Below are 24580 nucleotides of genomic sequence, written 5' to 3' on the forward strand. Positions count from 1 at the left end.
GTTGAAATTAATTTACTTGAAAGTTGTTAAGGGGTGTAAATAATTGTCATACAAGTTTAGGGTCTAAAGTAAGTTTTGGCTACAAGTTTAGGGGTGATTCGATGTATTATTTCAAAAGGAATTGACAAATATTTTGAAGGGATAATAATATCATTAACCAAGTTAATGCATGTATCAAAATGCTTTGTATTACTAATACATAGAAATTTGTGGTATTACCAATACACACCTCAATACACATTAAAGCACGTGCTAAAAAATGTATCAAACAAGGTACTAATAATACACAAGTCTAGTGCATGAAACAACATAAATACCTACAATTTGAAGCTTAATTACAGAAAATTTTGACATTTTACATGATTACTGAAAATCTCAATTTTGAGTCTGTCAAGATACATACTTAGCTCCTAATACATCAAGCGAAGATATATTTTTTCCTTTGTACTAAAGATATATCATTAGCTTTTGATACATATTTTTCGATTTTGGGTTTGACAAGATACATAATACATTCAACGAAGATACAGTTTTTTCTTTGTAAAGATATATAATTAGCTCTCGATATATTTTTTTCAATTTTGGATCTGTTGAGATACATAATTAGCTCCTGATACATCCGACGATGATACATAGTTAGTTGAAATTTTTACAATTACTTTGTACAGGTGAAAATTTATACAAACATGATAAGTTAAGGTGTATGTTTATGATATTTTTTCTATTTTTTAATATACTCTACCAAACAATCCCTTATTGGTAGCATTATAATTAATATTCCAAAAAATATTGGCCTTTTCAATGTCCCCGTGCATAAAAAGCAGTTCTATGCATTAAAACTCTCACTATGCGGAGGAATTGGACCACAAAGGTTAAGTACTATGAGATCGATAACTTAAAATGTGTCATTGTTTTTATTTAAATTGTAAATTATAAGACATCATTTTCTCCATTTTGTGGAAGCATTAGGATTTATAATTTTTAGGGTTTGTTTGATCATTACTTTTTTCAAAAAGAAAAAGTTCTTTGAAACATTTATGGAGTTTTCGCAAATCCTAATATTTTAGTTGCCTCTAAACTCACCTTTTCCAAATCTTTCAAGAACTCCCAAAACTAGGTTATTGAGTTCTTAAAAGATCTGATAAATTAGAGTTTGAGAATCTTATAAATTCAACATAATTCTAAAATTATACACAGATCTTTACCTCAAAAATGAAAAGATTGTTTTCAATAGACCGCTAGCTTTTCTTATAAAGATTGCAAATTTGATTTTTTGGCAATGATACAATCATTTGATGTGTCTCAAAATCATTGGTTGTTGAATTAAGCCATACTTATAATTCATAGTACCTTCGATCCATTACCACAAACTGTAACCAAAAAATGTGTGAATATTTATGTGTGTTGTTTATTTCATGCACGTCACCCCACATGACAATCGAAACTATTTTTCAAAAACTTGATAAGTATTTCTTTGCCTACTACCAAGGAGGCTGTGTAAAAATATCGTACTGAATGTAGAGGCGGATTCAGGATTTTGAATAAGACTTTCATATAATACAACAAATCTTTGCGGTCTAGCTCTTCTTTAAATCTTGCGTATCGCAGGAGCTTTGTATACCGCATATAACAAGAACTTAGCGTACGAACACGAAAAGGTTGACATCAACCCACTTATCAACTTATTAGTGAGAATTCTTTACACAATCGTTCATATTGTATCTCACATAGCTGAAAGTAGTGCACAACTAGTAAACTTTACTAGCCACCTATCCCTACATTATGCTGTCTGAGATAATAGGTCATTAGTTATCATTCAGATCATTAAAACTGTTCTTAAATTCATTAAGAAGAAAAAAGAAACTAATCATTAGTTGGGTTTTTCATTAACACATTCTCAACCTAACTCTCATTGCACTTCAAAGGATCATTAAGGTTTTACATCCGCCTTCTTACCCGCCTAAAGGGAGGGATAACGGAATCTGCTGCCACACCATCTGCAGCCAGATCGAGCCCGAAGATGCTGCTGCTACTCCTTTTCTTGCTAGTAGTCAGACTTGCCGCCTTCTCATCGACTGACGCCACTGCTTCCAGCAGCTCTGATAACAGTGACGGGCAACTCTGTTCTAAGTGTTTGAATCCTTCCGTCTGCATGACCACTGTGTACCAAAAAGACACACAAATAATTCAGCAAGAAAATATCTCACAGTATGTTATCCTAGCCATGGCACGTGCTTAAAAATATAGTGAATGCTGCATGAAACCAAGAATCCACAACAAAATGGCACGTACACCAATGATTTATAAGACCATAAACATAATGGATTGATACGAACGAGCATCCATAAGGCACTTCAAATAATCAAATTCCAATTCTACTTGTTATACACCACTTTCAGCAGCACAGCGCAATAAAGCCATATGTGCCTAAAGTTTTAAATACCAGAACATTTTCCGATAGACATGGACCCAAATTAATAGAAATGATACTATCTGCCCGTTATTACTGTAAAGCATACATCATTCACAAAGAAGTCAGCTCCTCTCCACAGTAAAAAGCCCACTTAGTTTGACAAGAAAAGACACTTATCAGTTACTCCTATCATTATTGACTTAGTACCATTAATCTAACATAACAATCACATTAACGGCGTGTTTATATGATGAGCAGATGAAGTGGAAGCACTCTATGCATTATTTGCAACGTTGCCAAAAACAACGTAGCTTTATCAAATACTAAACTGAATCATCTATCATGATTCCTTCTGTCAATTGAAATTGAGAATCCACCATCTAAGCAAAATGGGGCACCAAAGCTGTCAAATTTTGAATGTTTTTTCAACATACAATTTTTGGTTTATGCATTTGTTTCCAAGGGATGCTATGTTTTCCCCTCAAGGGATACTAATTGAAGAAGCCAAAACCACTCAAATATTCTCTCATGTCTTGCAAGCTAAGCATCAACTAACTGATCAGGAAGGTCAGATCAAATAGTAAGAGTTGTTTTGAACAAGGACCTTACTTGAGATACTTTGCCAACACTGCTAACACCTCAAGAATGGAACAAATCTTTATAAACTTTAATCATTGGCAACCAATTTGGAGCTAAGATTATTAGATTCATACACGAGAAGGTTCCTTATCAATAGTAGTTCAAGAGATTATTGGTGGTCTGGAAATATACCATAAATCTCTTTTCCTGGCTTTACGTTTAAGCTGAAAAATAAATTTTTCACACAAACTGACATGAACAAGCAGAGTTAAGAACATGCTGCTGTTAAATTAACTAAGAAAACTAAAAATGACATAACCTGAAATGCCTCACCGCTCACATCTATGGAGTACACGCACCTCCCAAGTTTGTAGCTGCAAATTTCAAACAGATGGCCTTGAGTTGTGGACAATGATGCTGTTCAGCAAGAGAAAGAGTTGTTGCCACTGTATCCACATTGACTTCTTCACACAATTTTGCCTCACATAATTCTTTCAACCTATCTAAACCAAAGCGATCAGCTGCTGCCAATAGATGCTGCATCATTATCGTAGAACTGCAAGTTGAAGTAGAGCCCGTAATTTCACCTAAATCTGGAATCTCATCAGAATAAATGTACTGGAGCATAGCCTACACAACAAAATAAGTCCATCTAAATCATCTCAGCGCCTAAAAAATGACTCCTACGTTGGAGCAAGTTACATAAATAGTTTGGATATTGAAAACAGCAGACAACCAACACGGAGAGAAACTCAAGTTGGAGAAGCTAAGGTAACACCATGACCGTGAACAAGAAGAGCCTGAACCTAAAACATTAAGGGATGAGACTGCTTAGCTAAATACTTCCCAGCTTTTATGTTTTTTTCTTTGCCCTTAAGAAAACGACCCAGAGAACAACTAAGAATACCAAAAAACTATCTAAAACATAGTGTACCAGCTAAGGCAAAGATGGTAAATTTACTATTTTAAAAAGTGTTTTGTTTGCAGAGACATTAGCGCTCCAACAATTTTAGATCAAAAAACTCAGGTTGTGTATCATACTGCAACATGCTGATTCAGGAAGATTAAAGAAAAGAATGTCAAAAGCAACATGCTACTGTTTAAAACGGAACATTGAAATGTATGATAAACCAGTTTCTTTCATCCCAATCCATCACCAGAAGAAAATTCCTCTACACTAGTTAAAATTTCAAAGTTAAATCTGGAATGTGCCAAAAAGATCTTTCATCTTTCACACCTTACTTTAGTTATACATGTTTCCACCATGAACTGCTTACCTTGAAGATCGAGGGTTCAATATCCTCAAGCTCTACTTCGTCCATTTTAGGATTCCCAATAAGGCCAAAGAATTGGGCTCTAAACACAGGAGACCGAGCAGCAAGTATCAACTTATGTCCCTTAAATGTCTCATCTCCAACCTGGAAAACTATATCACAACCAAGTTCAGCATCCAGCAAGTATTTGAGACTTTGTCCCATGTCTGATGGTGGAATTTTAACACTATAATCTTTGGGCCCTTCAACACGAGTTCTGACAACTCCAACAGTACAGCGCATGGACAGGCAATCATCCTTCAGATAGTCAGATGTTTCTAAACTTGTTCTTCTCAAAAATCGTTTGTAACCCCTGGAAATACAGACAAGATGCTCTCATGAGGACCAATAAAAGAAACCAGTTCCAAAAGTATTTCAACACCTTGGATTCAAAAGGTAATACAGTTCACCAACTAGAAGATTTGGTGAACTTTCTTGACGTTTATCAGAGCCAGACTTATTAGAGTGTACTCACAATATATCAGATTCATTACCAAATTTTATAATCAAAACTTACCAGGTGCAAATGAACAATTTGTTGCATCAACACACAATGTATAGAAGGCAGTAAGTAAAAAAAAAAAGAGGTGGATTCATTACAAGTCTTTGGAATTAAAGCAGTGGAGACGAGATTGGAAGCACAAGAGCAAATAGACACCACAAAAGAACAAACCAACTCTTTGAATAGCCAAAACTCTGGAATTATGGGTCCTCCCTACACTCTCCTCCACTTATACACTAGGCTTAGTTTTCATGGCGCTTGAGAGATAATTATCTTGAGAAGGCACAATTGACAACTGATTCACAATCAATGAATTTCTTCTCTTTTTTTTTTTTTTGATAAGGAAAATATTTATTTAATAAGGTACCACGATAGTACACAATAGACAACTATTAGCAATCATTGAGTTTCTAATCAACAAAATTAGACAAATGGAATCCTTGGTTATCGTCCTGGTAAACCTACAATACTCAATTTGAATTATAGGTTTGCTAGGAACTTGTGCTTTAGGACATTAGATAATAGTGACAGCAATGCATAGAAAATTGCAAAAATAATAATTAATCTAGGTTTAATATTTCAATGGCATCAAAGGCATTTTCCTTCTTTTTTAAGAAAAAAAAGAAACTTTTATAAAGAACCAAAAACTTATTTTATCTACCCATGAATGTACTCCCCAGCTATGTCATAGCTCGAACTCTTCAAAAATGTCAACATGTATGTGTCGAATGTCAATCCCTCCGAAAGCAGTGCATTCTTGGAGGATCCGACACGGATGCGGGTGAGGCAACATAATTGGAGAGTCCAAGCAACATAGCTCCCCAGTATATGGCACAAAAATCATTTCACATACACACATTGAACAACCCGTAAATCAAAAAGAGAAAATTACAATAAAAAATTCAGAAACACACCCATTCACACGAGAATATTACATCTTAAAATCAAAATTTGACATGATCACTAGAGATCAACGATCAAATTCAATAAGGAATCCTACAAAAAAAAGAAAAACCTCTTAATTAATCCATCCAGACTTGGGATCGAATACAAGTGTCATGTCCTTGGTCAGCTGAAGGTGTGTCATATCCTGCCTAATCACCTCACCCCAACACTTCATACGCATATCTCTACCCTCCTCGAGCCCTCAACGGCCAAAACTCACACCCAAACCCGTAAAATAAAAAAAGAGAGATAAACACAGAATTCAAAAACACACCCATTCTCGCAATAATAATACATCTTGAAATTAAAATTTAACATGATTACTAGGGACCAATAATCATTTTTTTGTTTTTTTCAACAACTGTGGTATCCTGGCCCGCACCTCAACTAATTTCAAGGGATACCTGCCACTTTCCACAGTATCAGGTGTCAGGTAACCCTATCCACCTCAACTAATTGCACACAATTAAACCTCAAAACAAACACACCCATTCTCATGATAAAAATGCACCTTGAAATTAAAAAAAAATTATCAAAATTTAACATGCCTGCTAAGGACTAATGATCAAATTGCTTTTTGGATTTAATAATCGTGGTGTTCGGGTCAGTTTGCACGCACCTCAACTAATTTCACATGATACCTTTCACCTCCCACCAACAATAGATACAAGATAACTTTGTCCACGGTAGGATAAAATGATCAACAATTCTATAAAGAATCCAAGAAGAACCCCTCATGGTTTATCCATCCAAGCTCGGGCAATCAAATACACTTCAAAAACCCACATTGCACACAATTTATTCTTTTTAAAAAAAAATGATACACGGGCCACCGCCACCACTAACAGCAGCATGCCCAGTGTATTCCCACAAAGTGGGGTCCAGGGACGGTAGAATGTACGCAGTCCATACCACTACCTCATATGAAGTAGAGAGGTTGTTTCCAATAGACCTCCGGCTCAAGAGAGATAACTGTATAACAAAAAAAGAACACATACGGGCCAATTCCACGAAATACCTATAATTTCCCATCAACAACATGTACCAAATAACTCTATCCACCTCAACTAATTGCACACAATAAACCCCAACACAACTACAAAAACACAAAAATTAACAAAAATAACCCAACAAACGCAAAAAAATTAAAAAATACCACCTGCTCCCTCGACATTTCAATGTATAAGGTCCACTTTCCAAAGTGCGATCAAAATGACTATGAACTTTATTATGCTTAACCTTTCCACTCTAATCCAACAATGTCAATTCAAAAAGCGCCCGAATATCCATTCCTTCACTAGCTAACGCTATAACTACTGATACATACATCGATTAATCCTCGATATTCTTCCTATCTGGGCAGAATAAATTGCCCCATAACCTTCCCCTCTGATCCAACAACGTCAATTCAAAAAGTGTTCTAACATCCGTTCCTTCACTAGCTAACGCTATAAATACCGATACATACACCGATGAATCCTCGATAATCTTCCGGTCCGAGTAGAAATAAATTGCCCAATCATACCCATAAAAAACTATCACACCTAAACCCACAAAGCACCTATTCTTATGAAAATAATAACTAAGAACCAACGATCAAAAATTTCTTTTTTTGAAAAATCATCGCGTCAATGGCCCAACTTGCACGCAACTCAACTAATTCCATAGAATACCTAACAATTTCTCAATAATAAAATTCCATAGAATACCTAACAACTCCCACCAACAATTGATACCAGGTAGCTCCGTCCACCAAAGTTACGACAAAATGATCAAATTCACTAAAAAATCTCAATTGCACAAACAATTATCCATCCAAGCTTGACATCAAATACAATTTAATAACCTCCATACAAACACAAATATTTCCACAAAACAAACACAAAAATTTAAAAACATACCATATGCTCCCTCGATATTTCAACATATAAGGTCCTCTTTCCAACGCGCGATCAAAATGATTATGAACTTTATGCTTCACCTTCCCACTCTGATCCAATAACGTCAGCACTAACATCCGTTCCTTCACTCGCTAACACTATAAATATCGATACTTACATCAATGAATCCTCAATATTCTTCCCATTCGGATAAAAACAAATTGCCCAATAGTAACCACCAACATTGAAAATATCACTCGATATGTATTTCCTAGGTCCCATTCCCACTCTTATTTACCATTTCATTTACAAATTGAAAAACCCTAATTGCAAATACAATTAAACCCCAACACAAAAACACAAAAATCAACACAAAATAACCAAACAAAGGCAAAAAATTACAAACATACCACATGCTCCCTCGATATTTCAACATATAAGGTCCACTTTTCCAACACGCGATCAAAATGACTATGAACTTTATGCTTAACCTTCCCACTTTGATCCAACAACGTCAATTCAAAAAGCACCCTAACATCTGTTCCTTCAATAGCCAACGCTATAAATACCGATACATCGATGAATCCTCGATATTCTTCCCATCTGGGTAGAAATAAATTGCCCAATTTCCTAGGTCCCATTCCCACTCTTATTTACCGTTTCGTTTACAAATTCAAAATTTGCAAATACAATTAAAACCCCAACACAAAAACACAAAAAATAACCAAACAAACGCAAGAAATTACAAACATACCACATGCTCCCTCAATATTTCTTCGTATACGGTCCACTTTCCACCGCGCTATCAAAATGACTATGAACTTTATGCTTCACCTTACCACTCTGATCCAAAAATGTCAATTCAAATAGTGCTCTAACATCCGTTCCTTCACTGGCCAACGCTATAAATACTGATACATACATCAAAGAACCCTCAATACTCTTCCTTTCTGGGTAGAAATAAATTGCCCAATCATACCCATAAAAAACTATCACACCCAAACCACAAAGCACCTATTCTTACGAAAATAACAATAACTCTGAACCAACGATCAAAAATTTCTTTTTTTGAAAAAACATCGCATCAGTGGCCAACTTGCACGCAACTCAACTAAATCCATAGAATACCTAACACCTCCCACCAACAACAAATACCAGGTAACTCCATCCACCAAAGCTGCGACAAAATGATCAAATTCAATAAACAATCCTAATTGCACATACAATTATTCATCCAAGTGACATCAAATACAATTCAAGAACCCCAATACAAACACAAAAATATTTCCACAATATAAACAGAAAAAATTAAAAACATACCACATGCTCCCTCGATATTTCAATGTATAAGGTCCACTTTCCAATGCGCAATCAAAATGACTATGAACTTTATGCTTAACCTTCCCACCTTGATCCAACAAAGTCAATTCAAAAAGCGCTCTAACATTCGTTCCTTCACTAGCCAACGCTATAAATACCGATACATACATCGATGAATCCTCGATATTCTTCCCATCTGGATAGTAATAAATTGCCCAATCATACCCATAAAAAACTATCACACCCAAACCCACAAAGCACCTATTCTTACGAAAATAATGATAACTAGGAACAGACGATCAAAAATTTCTTTTTTTCTGAAAAACCATCGCGTCAATGGCCAACTTGCACGCAACTCAACTAATTCCATAGAATACCTAACACCTCCCACCAACAGCAGATATCAGGTAACTCCATCCAACAAAGCTACAACAAAATGATCAAATTCACTAAAAAGTCCTAATTGCACATACAATTATCTATCCAAGCTTGGCATCAAATACAATTCAAAACCCTAATTGCACGCACAACTAAACCCCAATACAAACACAAGAATATTTCCAAAAGTAACCAAAAAAACACAAAAAATCACAAACATACCACATGCTCCCTCGATATTTCAACGTATAAGGTCCACTTTCCAATGCGCGATCAAAATGACTATGAACTTTATGCTTAACCTTCCCACTCTGATCCAACAACGTCAGTTCAAAAAGCGCTCTAACATCCGTTCCTTCACTAGCCAACGCTATAAAAACCGACACATACGTGGATGAATCCTCAATATTCTTTCCATCTGGATAAAAATAAATTGCCCAATCGTAACCACCAACATTGAAAATGTCACTAGATATGTATTTTCCAGGGCCCATTCCTTTGGCTAATGAGTAACCACGTATAGTAAAATGGTGTGACCCATTTATAGTTTCGTTTACAGATTTTGAGGAAGAAGAATCACTGGGATTTTGAATCATTTCATAGAATTTAGGGGGGAAATTGGAAAGGAATGGAACCCTAATTGAATTGAAGGGAAATTGGGGAATTTGGGGAAAGGCAGAAGGAGATTTTATCTCGTTTGTTTTTTTTTGTGTGCGTGTTTGGGGTTTTTATAGGCTTTGGGATTTAATCAGGAGTTTGAGATGGTTAAGGAACATTTATTGTTGTGAAGGGAAAAGGTAAGTTTAACATTAATTGTGATTTGCTTGTTTTGGAAATGGGGTAGAAAGTCAAATTGGTTGGGTCTCTAATTGTTGTGGGTTAGGATGGGGGTGTGGGGTAGAAGGGTAAAATATAAATTTAATTTTATTTCGTAGAGGCAAAAAAGTACTAGTAGTTTTTTTTTTTATAATTGTAATTATGATTACGAAATATCTGACACCTCACATCTTCAATAATTATTACTTCCTTCATTTCATTTAAGTTGGTCATCTTTTTAAAAATATTTATTTCAATTTAGTTGTCTGTTTGATGAGATATTAAATAACTAAACAAAGTGTATTCACTCAAATTTATATTTTCAAAATATAATTCATAAGACTAATTTGATAAAATAACTTCTTAATTATGATTTTCTTAATGGGTGTAGCAAGTCAATAACGATCAACTAATATGAAACGGAAGGAATAGTTAACTTTATCCATCAGGGTGGAAAGGTTAAGAGGGTAGAATATAAATTTTATTCTATCATTAGAGACAAAAAAAAAAATTATTTTAACTATATTTTTTGTATTAACTTTCACACACATTGATTATATTTATAGAATGTCTATCACCTTTCACCAACAATAATTACTAGTGAAAAATCACCTAACTTTTTTTTTTTTATCTTTGTTGAACAAAAAAATTATTTTTAATAGGCCTCAAACTAAAAAAAAAAAAAAAAAAAAAAAAAAAAAAGGCCCGCCAAACATTTTGAAGAAAAAAAATATAGATGTGAAAGCAACGAGGACAACATATCAATATGAAATCGAGAATGCCACATAACAAGTGAGAGAAAGAACAATAACGAAAGCAAGATAATGCATGGTCAAAGTATTAAAAGTAAAAGTCACAATCGAAGAATGCCAAACTAGAAAAATAGTTATAATACTTCCTCCGTTTTAAAATAGTTGATTCTTTTTTACTTAATATTTCCCGTAAAAAAGTATTTATTAGGTTTTTTTATTAAATTAGTTTTATTAATTATGCTTTGAAAATATAAATTTAAGTAAATATACTTTATTTAGTCATTTAATATTGACGGTAATATTGAAAGAATATAATAAAATACTCTTGATTTCATCAAAAGAGGCAAATAAATTGAAACAAATATTTTTAGAAAGAGCGTCAACTAAAAAGAAACGGAAGAAGTACTATGGAGAAAATCAAAGTATAATCACGAAACCTATTTCGCACGAAGACGAGAAAACACTTAGCTACCAATAAATATTTTATCTATTTTGCAACTTTCAAACTCTCTTTATCTAAATAATATGTCTTAACTAATCACTCCACAGAATACCTCTTCGGTCAAAATATGTGTACTCTTCATTGTAGTGCAACTATGTGTAAGATTTTACACATATTTACATTCTTTTATGTCTACTATGTTTTTTTTCCACTAAATTTTCTTAGTGAGATTTTAATGAGCAATACATATTACAAAATATGCAAAATAATTTCCTTTTGTTGAATTTTTTATAGTAAAAATTTAATGAAACACATAATCTATTAACATTCAACGAAAATTGTTACAAAATATATCAATGTGAATATTCACTACTCAAATATAATTTTTTTATTGGTCTGCAACATTATATTCCACCTTCTTCATGAACTCAAATTCTTTAATTTTATGTCTGTCATCTTCACCCTGATCTTCATTCTTAATGTCACGTTTATAACATATCATATACTTCTATGTAACGAGTCAGTTGCATTTTGCACTCTAATGTGTGCTTTCTTTTGTAACTTGCACTCTATTCAAATTTTTTTTAATGATTTACGCCCAATCTCTTTATTTTCCTATAAAACAATAAAATCATCCTTTTCTTAATTTTTTCATGAGGGTAAAATAGGAATAACAATAATAATGATTTATATTTAAAGAAAGTTAGAAATATTTCTCTCGTCAATTTGAACATTAACAAACAATTTTTGTGCACAACATTTCAATGGTAGTACTGGTTGGTATACAAGAGAAAAATATGCGCAAAGCCAACTGCAAATAATAAATCAAATCTCAAATTTTAACCAACAAATATTAGAGAAAGATAACCAAACAAAAAAATAAATTATTATTCCTGTTTTACCCTCATAAAAAAAATTATTAGGGTGTAAATTATAAGACAAAGTAGAATGCGATATAAGTTAAAGAAAAATAGCACGCATTAGGATGTAAATTGCAATGGACTCCTATGTAACTGTTATGATGCTAACTAATGGGTGGTGGATTTCTTGAGTTTCACCTCCAACCGTATATCTTCCTTCAGCCCACCTACAAAACAGCCAAGTAAGAAAGACTCCGGTAGGTTATCAATACGGTGTGACAATCGTTCGAAAGCTTCAATATAAACTGCAACTGTGGTGATCTGTTTGAGTCGATGAAGGGATTCTGAAGGGTCATCATAATCAGTCGGCCCAAAACGACTCAGCAAAGCCGCGGTAAATTCCCTCCATGTCATCGGACCTCGTGATTTAGCAAACCACCGGTGCCACTGTAAGGCAATACCGTCAAGATGAAAAGAGGCAAGATTGACCCGATCTGTATCAACGACGTTCTGAAATTCAAAGTATTGTTCAGCCTGAAATATCCACCCCGTAGGATCATCACCACTAAACCGAGGAAAATGGAGTTTCAGGTAGGGTTTCCCTACATTACCGATTGTGGATCCCTTGCCAGAGCCAGAAGGTTTGTCAGAATCCTTCTCCTTAATCTCCCGAACGTCTGTCACTAACTTGTGGAACATGGCAGTGAGCTTTTCGAGAGTTTCATTAGTGTGTTGCTGGAATTGTTCGAGAGACTGCTTGCGTGTTTCCATTGGATCAACCTGGCTCTGATACCACTAATAGGTGATCTACGGCTGACCCTCTGGCCAAAGAAATTTAGAAAAGAGATGAAGAAGAAGTAACAAGAGAGATTGGGGCAATTTTCTCCCCTCCTTTCTGAAAGCAAACATTACAATTTAAAGGAAAAATGTAAACTACTTCTAATAAAATAACTGCAAATGAAACGTGGCCTAATAACCGTAAATGGAAACGTGGGCATCCCCATTATCTCCTTTATTTCCGCACAACTACTTCTAAGACTATTTCAAAGAAAGAGCACAACTACTTCTAAGACTATTTTAAAGAAAGAAATCCACCACCCATTAGTTAGCATCATAACAGTAACATTATAAGTAATGTACATAAACTTCATTTCAGAAAGTTTGAAAATAATTAAATTGGAGAGAGGACGAATCAAAGCGACAAAGAGTTAAATCAGTAGATTATGAAAGCAACGCCACTCTATCACATATTGTAAATCGCTTGCAAAAGATTTTACTCGTCGCTCGATGAAAATTGTACTTTAAATTCATAATTCATATTGTATACACTTGAGACACCAGAAATGCATGAAACAATAAGAAAAAACTCAATAACAGCAATAACAATAAAATACCCAGTATATTCCTACACAGTAAGATTTGGATAGAATAAAGTATATGTAATTCATATCACTATCTAATATAAAGTAGAGATGTTATTTTCGATAAACTCCCAACTCAGGACAAATAACAATACAACAAACATAAAATATAAAAACAAAAAACAAATGAAATAGCACACTACTATATTTTTTAAAAAGTAAGACACCCACAAAAATACTAGAAACACATGAAAGAATAAGAAAAATTCTTATCTTGTTATAAATGTATTTACATTATAATGAATGTCTATCAAGATCTAATAAGATCTATCAAGATCGATATCGATCAGGATTTGAAGTATTTATATTTTAGTCAGAAACTAGGAGTATTTTTCCCTATAAATAAAAGAGTTTTATTCATTATATTATGAATCTTATAATCTTTCATCCCTCAATAAAGTAGTTTCCTCTCTTCTCTCTCTATTTATTCTTGTTCTTACTTTATATTTCATAACACATTATCAGCACGAGACTCTGTCAAACAAGGTAAAGGTACTTTCAAGGTTAGTAATTCCTTATGTTATCTGTCTTTTGCTACTGATAATATAATTATTATTGAATTTGAGGAAAAATAATTGATTTGGAATCATGCATTTATGTTTTAAATTTATTACTCAAGAACAATACTTCCTCTATTTCGAAATAAATGAATTGTTGGATTTTGACACACCTATTAAGGAAAAAACGTCAAAGACATATATTTAACATAAATTTCCATTTTTACCATTTCCAACATTTTTTGCATGCATGCTTTAGCTTATGGTGACAAAATAAATTCATTGCATGCATGCTTTAGCTTATGGTGGCAAGATTTTTTGTTCATTCTAATTTTTAAAATTTTAAAAATGATATTCCTAATAAATTTTTTTGGAGGTAAAATAAGTTGAAAATTTTCATTTCCCTCTAAATTTAGTCTATAAATAGGTTTACATTTAATATGTTTTTTAACATGGCTTTAATATCATTAGATCTAAATTTTTTATTTGGGCATAATGTCGATGAATATTCAATTCCCAACTTGAATTTGAATCCTAACGAAGATGATGATAGACAATTTGATGGAAGATTGCAAGAATCGACGGAAGATTCAAACCTAAATTGTGGTAAATAATCGCTTGTTATGTGCATTCGTTTGAAAAAAGTTTTGAATTTATATATTTTTTTTAATATGCAGAATCAATTGAAGATTTGTCACAATCACAACACACGGAAAAACTTTGAGCAATGAAACATATGTTGCAATATATGAAATGTTGCAACAAAAATGTGTCGATGGTAAACTAAAAAAAGGAGTCACATTTTTCGACTTCCATTCAAACAATTCAATGCATTTGGAGACTATCAAACTATGGTGAATGTGCTTCTAGTGGTGTATATGGAAGAAAAGTGAACAATTGTGGTCGAAAAAAAATTGAGATGGATCATAATCGTTTTTGTGCAATTTCTTTACGGAAGCGGACAACTCTACGATCATTATCTTCAATATGAGTGCAGCCACTTTGTTTAGGCGTCTGAAGTCGGGACATATACGAAGACATTCTAATGCCATAAAATCTTATTTGAAAGAGGAAAACAAAATAAGTCGATTGCAATTTTGCATATCTATGCTTGATCGTGCTAGCATACCACATGATCCAATTTTTACCAACGTGTTCAATACAGTTCATATCGACGAGAAGTGATTTTATATGACCAAAAAAAACGAAATGTATTATTTACTGCCTGATGAAGAAGATCCAACCCGCACCGTCAAGAGCAAAAATTTCATCGATAAAGTTATGTTTTTAGTTACTGTAGCTCGTCCTAGATTTGATGCACAAGGAGTAGAAATATTCTCCGATAAAATTGGATTGTTTTCTTTTGTTACACAAGAACGAGCTAAAGGAGCTAGTGCAAATAGACCTGAGGGCACTATGGAAACAAAAGCAATAACTTCGATAACCAAAGAAATTTTACGATCATTCTTGATTAATGAAGTACTTCCTGCTATCAAGGCTAAACGGCCTAGAGAAGATTTAAATTCTACGATATTCATACAACAAGATAATGCAAGAACTCATATTCAACCTAATGACGAGGAATTTTATCGAGCAGCGGCACAAGATGGATTCGATATTCGCTTGATGTGTCAACCACCTAATTCTCCAGATTTAAATATCTTAGACATTGGATTTTTCAGATCTATCCAGTCTCTACAACACAAGGAAAGTCTTAAAAGTATTGATGATTTTGTTGCGGCTGTCATAAAATCATATGAAGTTTTTTCAACAGAGAAGTCCAATTATGTTTTTCTAACACTGCAGTCATGTATGATGGAGATCATGAAAGTAAAAGGTTCACATGATTACAAGATTCAACATTTTAGTAAAGATAATTTAGCAAGGAACGGTCAGCTGCCAATACTACTGAAATGTGATTCATAATTAGTACAAAAAATTCTAGATTATTTAGGTTAAATTTTATTTTTGAAATTTCAAGTTCTTTTGCCTGTTGTTTTGCTATTTGAATGGTGGTTTAATTATGTAATTACAAGTATTTATAAACCCAACAATTGACCTGTCTTTGTTTATACATAATTTTTTTGTATTTTTCTATTAATTGGTTATATATATATATATATTTAAATAGAACCATAAGAATAAGTTGTCTGTCTTTGTGTTGATTATGATTTGTTACAAAAATTGTACAAGCTATACATTCTTTTTGATGTATGATTATTTGCAAAAGGGAGCTGACTTTGCTAGTAAAATCCGTAGTTAGCTAAGCAATTATGCATGGAGCCTAGGATATCTCTGCTAGATTGGGCAACTTAAGCATCCAGGTTGCTTGTTAGTAGTAGCTGTAAAAAAATGGGGGAAATTTATAATGCAATATTATTATTTTTTTGAAGAACTGATCGTATTGAAAGGGCTAAATGTTTCAAGAAATAAATCTAAGAGATCATTTTGTACGAATACACAATCGAAAAAGCCAATAGAAATTTTAATGCAAAATACTACAGAAACACGAGGAAAATAATTATTCTAATAAAATTTGGGAAGATAAACTTTTAACATAATCCTTATTTCATCTTCAATATTGGTGTCTAGAACCATTTCAATTGAGTCTTCAACTTTTTCAATGGACTCTTCAACGATAGTGTCTTGAACTTTTTCAACCGAGTCTTCCATAATTGTATCTTGAATTATCTCAACCGAATATTCATTCATAACTATTTCAATCGAATCTCCAAAATTAAAATTCATACTCTAAATTTTTTCTGTAACTCTCAACTTTTTTCTTTGAGATCGATGGATTAGAATGAAAATGAAAAATGAAATTATATAAAAGTGTAATGTAATTAATGAAGGGAGTATTGTGGGAGTAGTTGTATCAGGCAACTCTTTACCCAAAAGAAGAAAAAGTTGACATTGGTAATTAATGTCACAGGGAACAGGCGGCAGTAGTACTCCATAGAGAGAAGTCTTTGTTGTCAAATCATGAGGGTAAAATTGGAAAAAAATTCAAAGGTTCACTTATTTTAGAACATTAATAAATACCCCAACAATTCATTTATATCGAAACGGAGGAGGTATTATCAAAAGGGATGATAATATGTTGGGTTAAGTCCCATTGATTTATGCCTAAGACTCCTTATATGGGTAAGACGTTGAGTTTGAATCTCAATGCACCATATTGATGACATTATGATGGCTAAGGCAAAATAATGTGTTTTTAATGAAAAGTCATGAAATACGTACCATTGAATATATTCTATTCCATGAAGTGAATGTGGTAGCAATATATAATAAGTTTAAAATATGACAACTTACTTCATTCTTGAAGTGTATGTGATAGCAGTGGATAGTATGTCTGAAAGAAGACAAGGGATTGAATGCACGAATATACGTATGGAGGGACAATATGATAATGATCATCAAAAGTGATGATATTTTTACACACATTTTATGATCATAAGATATGTTAGAGAAAAAATCTCTAGATCATATGTATGCCCCGATTTGCTCCTGAAGTAGCAATATCATAAAAGAGGTTGTAAGCTATCAATTTGATAGGCTTATGACATGATTATATTTCATTCATGGGAATGGAAGTTTTAATTGTTATAAGCATAGATCCATTCCCTGGGTGAATGTCATGATATTTAGTAAAGCTTATCAATACAAACGTGTACTTGATTGTGATGGTATCACAACTCACCTCCGAAAGAGGCAGAATAATTGAGAAGAGTTATTTTAAAATATACTTCTAAAGTAGTAAATCTAAAATTTATTCATGCAATAGTAAATCTAAATTTTATTAAAGTAAAAAATGCATATCATGGTAAACCTGAAGTTTACTAGTATAACAGTTCATAAATTGACATGAACGATTGTGACATTCTAAAGATGTGCATATTAAATATTAAATACATATTGAAAAATTCAAAAATTCTTCATGAACTTTTAATGTTGCTTGTTCTCATGATAAGTTGGTTGGACCAATTAATGTTGGGATTTGATCCCTTAAAATATGAAAAATATAAAGGGTGAATATGGGCTCGTTCACCTATTATGTGATATGTTGAAAAGATGCATCAATGAGAAGATCGCATGTACATTCATTGTCAACCTGCAGTTTGACATTCATAAAATTGCTTTTGCTCAATAAAATTGAGTTAAGAACATAACTTTCAAATTGTATAATCAAGACAATTAGACAATTCATCTTGACGATGATGGTTTAACATTGAATACCTTCGATAAATGGCTAAATCATTGCTAATGAGAACAAAGTTTCATGTGTTGGTCTGAAATATGATATGTTGCATACAATAGCACTTGTATGCATTAGACCAATAGATTATGATTATTTCTTCCCTCAATTAGTTCACCGTCATGAACCAATTATTTCATCTAAAAATTTTTTATGTGCGGTATACGATTAATGCACATATCTTGCTGCACAAAGATGGATTCCTCAAAGAAGTAGAGGATGTATGTTAGTTTTCCTAACATAAGAGGGAGATTATAAGCGACTATGAAATATGTTAGAAATTATCATCAGATCCTCATTCAAAAGATAATTCAAGTCAAATGCCGAAAATATCTCTTATTTAAGCTGCAAGTGCTCCTATTTTGTGTCCATGAAGGACAAAGTCTATGTATGCGTGAAGTGTGGTAGACCAATCGGTTTCAAATAAAATAATCCTTGAAAAAGATAAGGAGCAAACAATCATAATAAGAAGACAATGTGCTCTTGAAGAGCCTACGACATAACACTTCATGAAACCTTACGAGTGGTTCAGGTACCAGAAAATAATGATGTGATGAGATCTCAAAATATTATGTCACACTGTGAATCGATACAAAATGATATATCATCAGTATCTTTGATACAACACTGGCGCAATATTGTGAAAGATTACGAGGATCTAAATTCTACGTTTATTTAAGCATGCTTGTTTTATCTCTTTTTGGGCTTCGTTTAAAAAAAAATGATTTTGAGCTCTTAAAACTATTTCAAAAGATTCAAGAAAATTTCGAAATAATTTTAAGAAATCTACAAAGTCGCCACTTAATTTCCATAGCAAAAAAATCAAGAAAACTTAAAAGAGTTTCAAAAACAAAAATAAACCTTTAAAACTAGAGAAACTGGGTAAGATTTAAATTAAGAACTCGGAACCAAAATAAGTCAAGTTATAAAAAAAGTGACCAAAATAGGCCACTTATTTAATAAGTTATCAAAATAGGCTAAACGTAATAAATTGTTCCGTTTTTTACTTTTTTTCTTAACGGTCAACTAATTGAGTTGACTTTTTATAAAACTTAATAAATTATTACATTTTACAAAACTTTTTGTAAAACATAATAAATTATTACGTTTTACAACAAAAAAAATTGTAAACCGTAATATTAATTACGTTTTACATACAGTCACTTTAAAAAAAAATCAATGCATTGTCCCATCAAAGTCTTATTGTTAGCTTTTTGTCTAGTCTTGTTTCACGCCATTAATTTCTTTTTTTTTTTTTTTGCTTCTTACGAGAAATCTCAACTTTTATAAATAAAGTATTTGAAAAACTATTTTTAATTTATTTTATAAACAGGAAATCTTAATTCCTCATAAATTCTCCAAGACATGAAAAAAAAAAAAAACTTTTCAAAAATTGTCGGTGAAATTTAATTGTGTTCTTATTTTCATATATTATAAAAATAAAAATTTGAGTTAAAAAGGAGTGGAAATTCAATTGTTTTAAATAGGGATGGACATAAAATATCGAAAATTGAATTACGAAAATGAATAAAAAAAATTGATAATTGATATCCGGTAATTCGATATTTGGTATGATATTTGGGAGTAAAATTTCAACATTTCGATATTCGAGACCAATAGACAATAGTATTAGTCATCTGAAAGAATCTATTGGACTTTGATAATATATTCGTAAAAAGTAGCAAAAAAGAATGCTAAATAGGGTTTCTATTAAATATACTTTTTGGAGTTTAAACGTACATTTACACATTTCCAATTTTAATATGGTAATACCTAATACCGTACCGAAGTTTAATTTATCAATTACCGAATTAATGTTTATAAGTATGGTATATGGTATCTACGTTCAAATATCGATTACCGAATTATCGAATCTGAACTTTCAAAATACCAAACTGAATACCAAACGCTCACCTCTAATTTTAAAAGAAGGGAAAGAGACAAATCTTTGATTTCATGTAATCAGTAAAAATAAGTTGACTGTTTTCACTCTTAATTCAATTCTAAAATACAACCTTTGCTTCAAAATATGACAACCAAATTCAATTCAATTACAATTAAATTTTTCTTTTCTTATTCTTATCATTAATTAATTAAATAAAATAGTATAATGACTCCTTAATTAATTAATTTAAATAGAATTGAGGAGACTTCTCTTTATCAAGTCTGACCCAATAGTCAAGAGATAAAAAACTGACATATATGACTTTGATGTAACAATGCATTAATCTTTTTTTAAAATTTTTTTATGCAAAACGTAATTAATTGTTACGTTTTACAATTTTTTTTTTGCAAAACGTAATAATTTATTACATTTTATAAAAAGTCAATTCCGTTAGTTGACCGTTAAGAAAAAAGTAAAAAACGTAATAATTTATTACGTTTAACCTATTTTGACAACTTATTAAATAGGTAGCCTATTTTGATCACTTTTTTTATAACTTGACTTATTTTGGTTCCGAGTTCTTCAATTAACGTCTTAAGAAGGTTTTTAAGGCACTTAGGAGCGTCCGTTTAAAACGATTTACCAAAAAGAACTAACTTGACTAATTAAAGTGACTAATTTTTGTAAAGACTTGATTTTATAGTATATATTAAGATTATTTATTTAAACATTTTAAAATGACATTTATTTATTCAAAGAAGAAAACAATTTATTTGAATTGAACTAAATTATAATTTTTCGAATTTGGAGGAAAATAAATTTTGCTTTTTTATAAAAAAAGAAGAAGAATATGAAATTATTTTCTTATTACTAATTATTATAGAAAAGTTGATTATATTATAGATAATTCTTTTGGAAGAAATGCTAAGAGAGTATTAAATTAAAAGTATTTATTAATAACGGAAAGTTAAAATTTACAAGAAAATTTAGTTTCTCGAGTTTGAAGAAAGTTATTTTAATCCAAATCGACTATTAGTTATATGAACGTAACAAATAACATTTTGAAATAACATACTTAATCTTTAAAAGACTTGTTTTAAGGAGAAGATCGATGGAACAAATTTAATCCGTTTTAGACAATATAAATTAGGTGAAGAAATTGTGGATTAATGAAAGAAAACTAATATAAAATAAAAATGACAACATCTTAGGAAATTTACCTAGATTAATTGATCAAAAATTAGTACACATAAACAAAGATGAATTGTAAGCTAGAAAAATAATACAAGAATAGGAATTGGGCCCTTAATAACCCATTAATAAGGCTGCCCAGCTCTGGGCTTTGAATTATGGACTTTTGGTCCATTTATGCAGTTGTATACCAGCTGTATACTGACTGTATATCACAGCCCTTCACCCCTGCGTTTTTGTGTATATTTCCACGTATATACTGTATATCAACGTAGAAATCAGCATATTAACTCTCCATATTTCATTGTACACTGTATGGTGGTATGCAGCTACGACTTTCAGTGTATAAATGCTGTATATCAACGTATACCAGCCTGTATATGTGTGTTATCCTGTGCATATCAGTCCAATTTTGGACTTTAATGAGGCTCGACTTGACAGCGTTCAAATGCAAGGATATGAGGAGTCCCATTGGACTCATCCGGAAGAGTTCATGTAAAGAGAAGAAGAGATAAGGATTAGTACGCGTCTAATAATACGACGAGCAAACTAGTATACCAAATGCCGATTTAGACAAACCATAATAATCAAACACAGAAGGTACAAATCATGTGCTAAAGAAAATTCAAAATAGCGCAAACAACATAAAAAAAGTGAGCAAGCAGGAACCAAACACAATGCAACCAAACACAATGCGTCAAAATATGAACCGAATAAAATACTGTAAAACTTATCAAAAATGTTGTGTCCAGGGATTTGAATTAGGATAACATTAATGTAGTCAAACTTAGAGTTTCAAAGTATCATCAATAAAATTAATTTAGTAAAATACATTGCTGATTAAAAAAAAATTCTTTTTTTTTTTATAGTTGCGTCAAGTAGTTCTGGAAAACGTATTTTCATTTTTTCACACTCCATTTAATAATTCTAGATGGAATGAGGAACCAAGTAAAAGCCATAAGGATGTTCAACCATTTTAAGGGAAAAAAAAAACAGTAACAATCACTTGGACAAATTTGGACAAAACAGTAACAATCACTTGGACAAAACAGTAACAACACTTGAACGGATTTGGACCCCAAGAAAATACCACAGCAAGAATTAGGACCCATTTTTGGATCACCTAGGAATAGAAGCACGCGCCTCCCGAATCCTCAATTTTCCTTCCCCAAAAAAATCCCCTTTTTTCTCTAAGTAGGTGGGTATTTATAGTGAATTTTGGGGTTGTTTTGGGGGGAAATCAAAGGGGTAAAAGAGGAAAAACCAGTTGATAGATGAGACTGGAGTTGGAATTGTACGAATTGGCTGAGCTGTTTTTTGTCGTTGTTGTACTGTTGAGCGTAGTTGTCGGCTTTTTGTTGAAAGACGTTGTTTGTTGATGTTATTGAACGCTGTTGTTATTTTTATTTTTTTTTGGGTGTTGTTGGTGTTGCTGATATGGGAGTTAATGGTAAAAAGAGGTGGGCCGGGCCGGTTATGTGGGCTGGTTAAGCGGGTTGCTGGGTAACATGTTGGACTGAGAGGTGTAATGGGCTGAAGGAAAATTATGGGCTAGTGGCCCAAATAAAAGGAAAAAGGGGGCTGGCAGAAATGGGTTTTGGGTTTTGGGTGGTGAGTAGAGTTTTGGGTTGGGCAGAAATGGCCCCAAAAAGTGAAAGGGACTAGATTAATTAGAATTTAAGACTAATTTATTTTAAAATAAAATAAAATAGTCTTAAATTATAATTTCAGTCAACTTTATTTAAATTTAAACCATATTAAAAATTAATTGGTCAATTGCATTGTAATTGCGGCCAAGTTAAGTTCAATTAAAGTCAAATCTAATAAAATGACTAAATTGAATCAAAATTTGGAATGAATTATCAACTAATTTAAACCCGGGTTTCTTATTTTTAATAAAATCAAACAAATATTTCTCAAATAAATTATTTTTTAGAATAAATTATAATTAAATCAAGATTTAAATCATTTTGAATTAATTTTTTGAAATAAGCCACAACTAAAATTTGATATTTCGTAAAATAAATATTAAAGTAATAAATATTATGTAATTTTGTATAACTGGATATGAAATTATATAATCGCTACTTAAAATGATAAGATTACCTAGATAAGTTATTTTGAAAAGTCTTTATTTGAATAACATAATAAAGGTTGCAATTTTATTTAAAATCAAAGAAACTCAAAATTAAACTTAGTCGTGGAGGGTAAAAATTAGGTGTCAACAACTGTCCCCTTCTTTTGGGTAGAGTGGATGTAAGTAACCCTAGGCAAAGGGAGTTTGATATTCCTAATTTTGTCCGACCGTAAATTCGTTCCTTAGATAAGATCAGTTTCGCACAAGTTCTGGGAGCTATGGTCGAACCTCGGTATTAGGTTTCCTACATATCTCAGGTTACATGAGAATTCGGGCCACTTGTAGTTCATAAAGCTTGATTTTAAAGTACGATTTTCAAAGAAATCACAAGCTATTCTGAGTTTCGAATTTTCTATATAAAACTCAGCCTACATATCCCCGAGACTCGGGAAATCAAACTACCTGTAGTTCGACTCGATCGGTAAAAAAAATATTCTTTTATTTTAGACGACCTTTGATTCGGACTGAGTGACAAATATATCGAGTTATGAAAAAAGAAGCTTGCATTTATCTCATTTACGAACGTGGGGCTCCTTACACTCGCAGCTGAGAGCTACATGGATATAATTTCTAAAGCTCTAGGTGTGTCGTCACCTGATTTTCAAAAGGATGAAGACTACCTCTGGCGCAAGTTTAAAATTACCCAGAGGTGAAACTGAAACAAAAAATATCTCGAAATACCCACATGCCTATGATAGGGGTGTGGTTTGATGGTGGTGGAAGTCGACCTTTAGCTCGCGTCAAAAGAGTTTGATATGCCTCTTCGGACTAGGTCCTAGTTCGCTGCTAAGAAAAAGTTTCACATTGTGCTGCGTCCTTTTTGGAGTCGTCCACACCTGTGGTTTTTAATTGAGAATTTCATCCTTTTTTATGCTCTCGACAACATCTTAAACAATATAGTTAGTTGCAAATATAGCATTATCCAAACATAAATTGATGCAAATCTGTTTGAACACGCCATGCTGAGATAATCGAATTTGTTCTGAAAATA

At 32.4% G+C, this 24580-nt stretch overlaps 1 protein-coding gene across 3 annotated transcripts; it reads right to left on the reverse strand.

The window, feature by feature from the left end:
• Nucleotides 1–1659: 1659 nt before the first annotated feature.
• LOC107871195 (BTB/POZ and MATH domain-containing protein 3) lies at nt 1660–10103 on the reverse strand. 3 transcript variants are annotated; one of them, XM_016718035.2, is made up of 4 exons: nt 9553–10103; nt 4270–4618; nt 3352–3622; nt 1660–2159 (listed from the first exon to the last, which is right to left on the reverse strand). In XM_016718035.2, exons 1-4 carry the CDS (start codon nt 9924–9926, stop codon nt 1939–1941), a joined length of 1215 nt encoding a protein of 404 aa, XP_016573521.1. In that variant the 5' UTR covers nt 9927–10103; the 3' UTR covers nt 1660–1938. The 3 variants fall into 3 exon arrangements, with proteins under 3 accessions (XP_016573521.1, XP_016573525.1, XP_016573522.1); XM_016718039.2 differs by having other exon boundaries at nt 3312–3622; nt 9553–10097; XM_016718036.2 differs by lacking the exon at nt 9553–10103 and adding an exon at nt 8953–9137.
• Nucleotides 10104–24580: the final 14477 nt, after the last annotated feature.

Source organism: Capsicum annuum, chromosome 5 (genome assembly GCF_002878395.1).
Source record: "Capsicum annuum cultivar UCD-10X-F1 chromosome 5, UCD10Xv1.1, whole genome shotgun sequence".
In the NCBI taxonomy this organism is placed as follows: domain Eukaryota; kingdom Viridiplantae; phylum Streptophyta; class Magnoliopsida; order Solanales; family Solanaceae; genus Capsicum; species Capsicum annuum.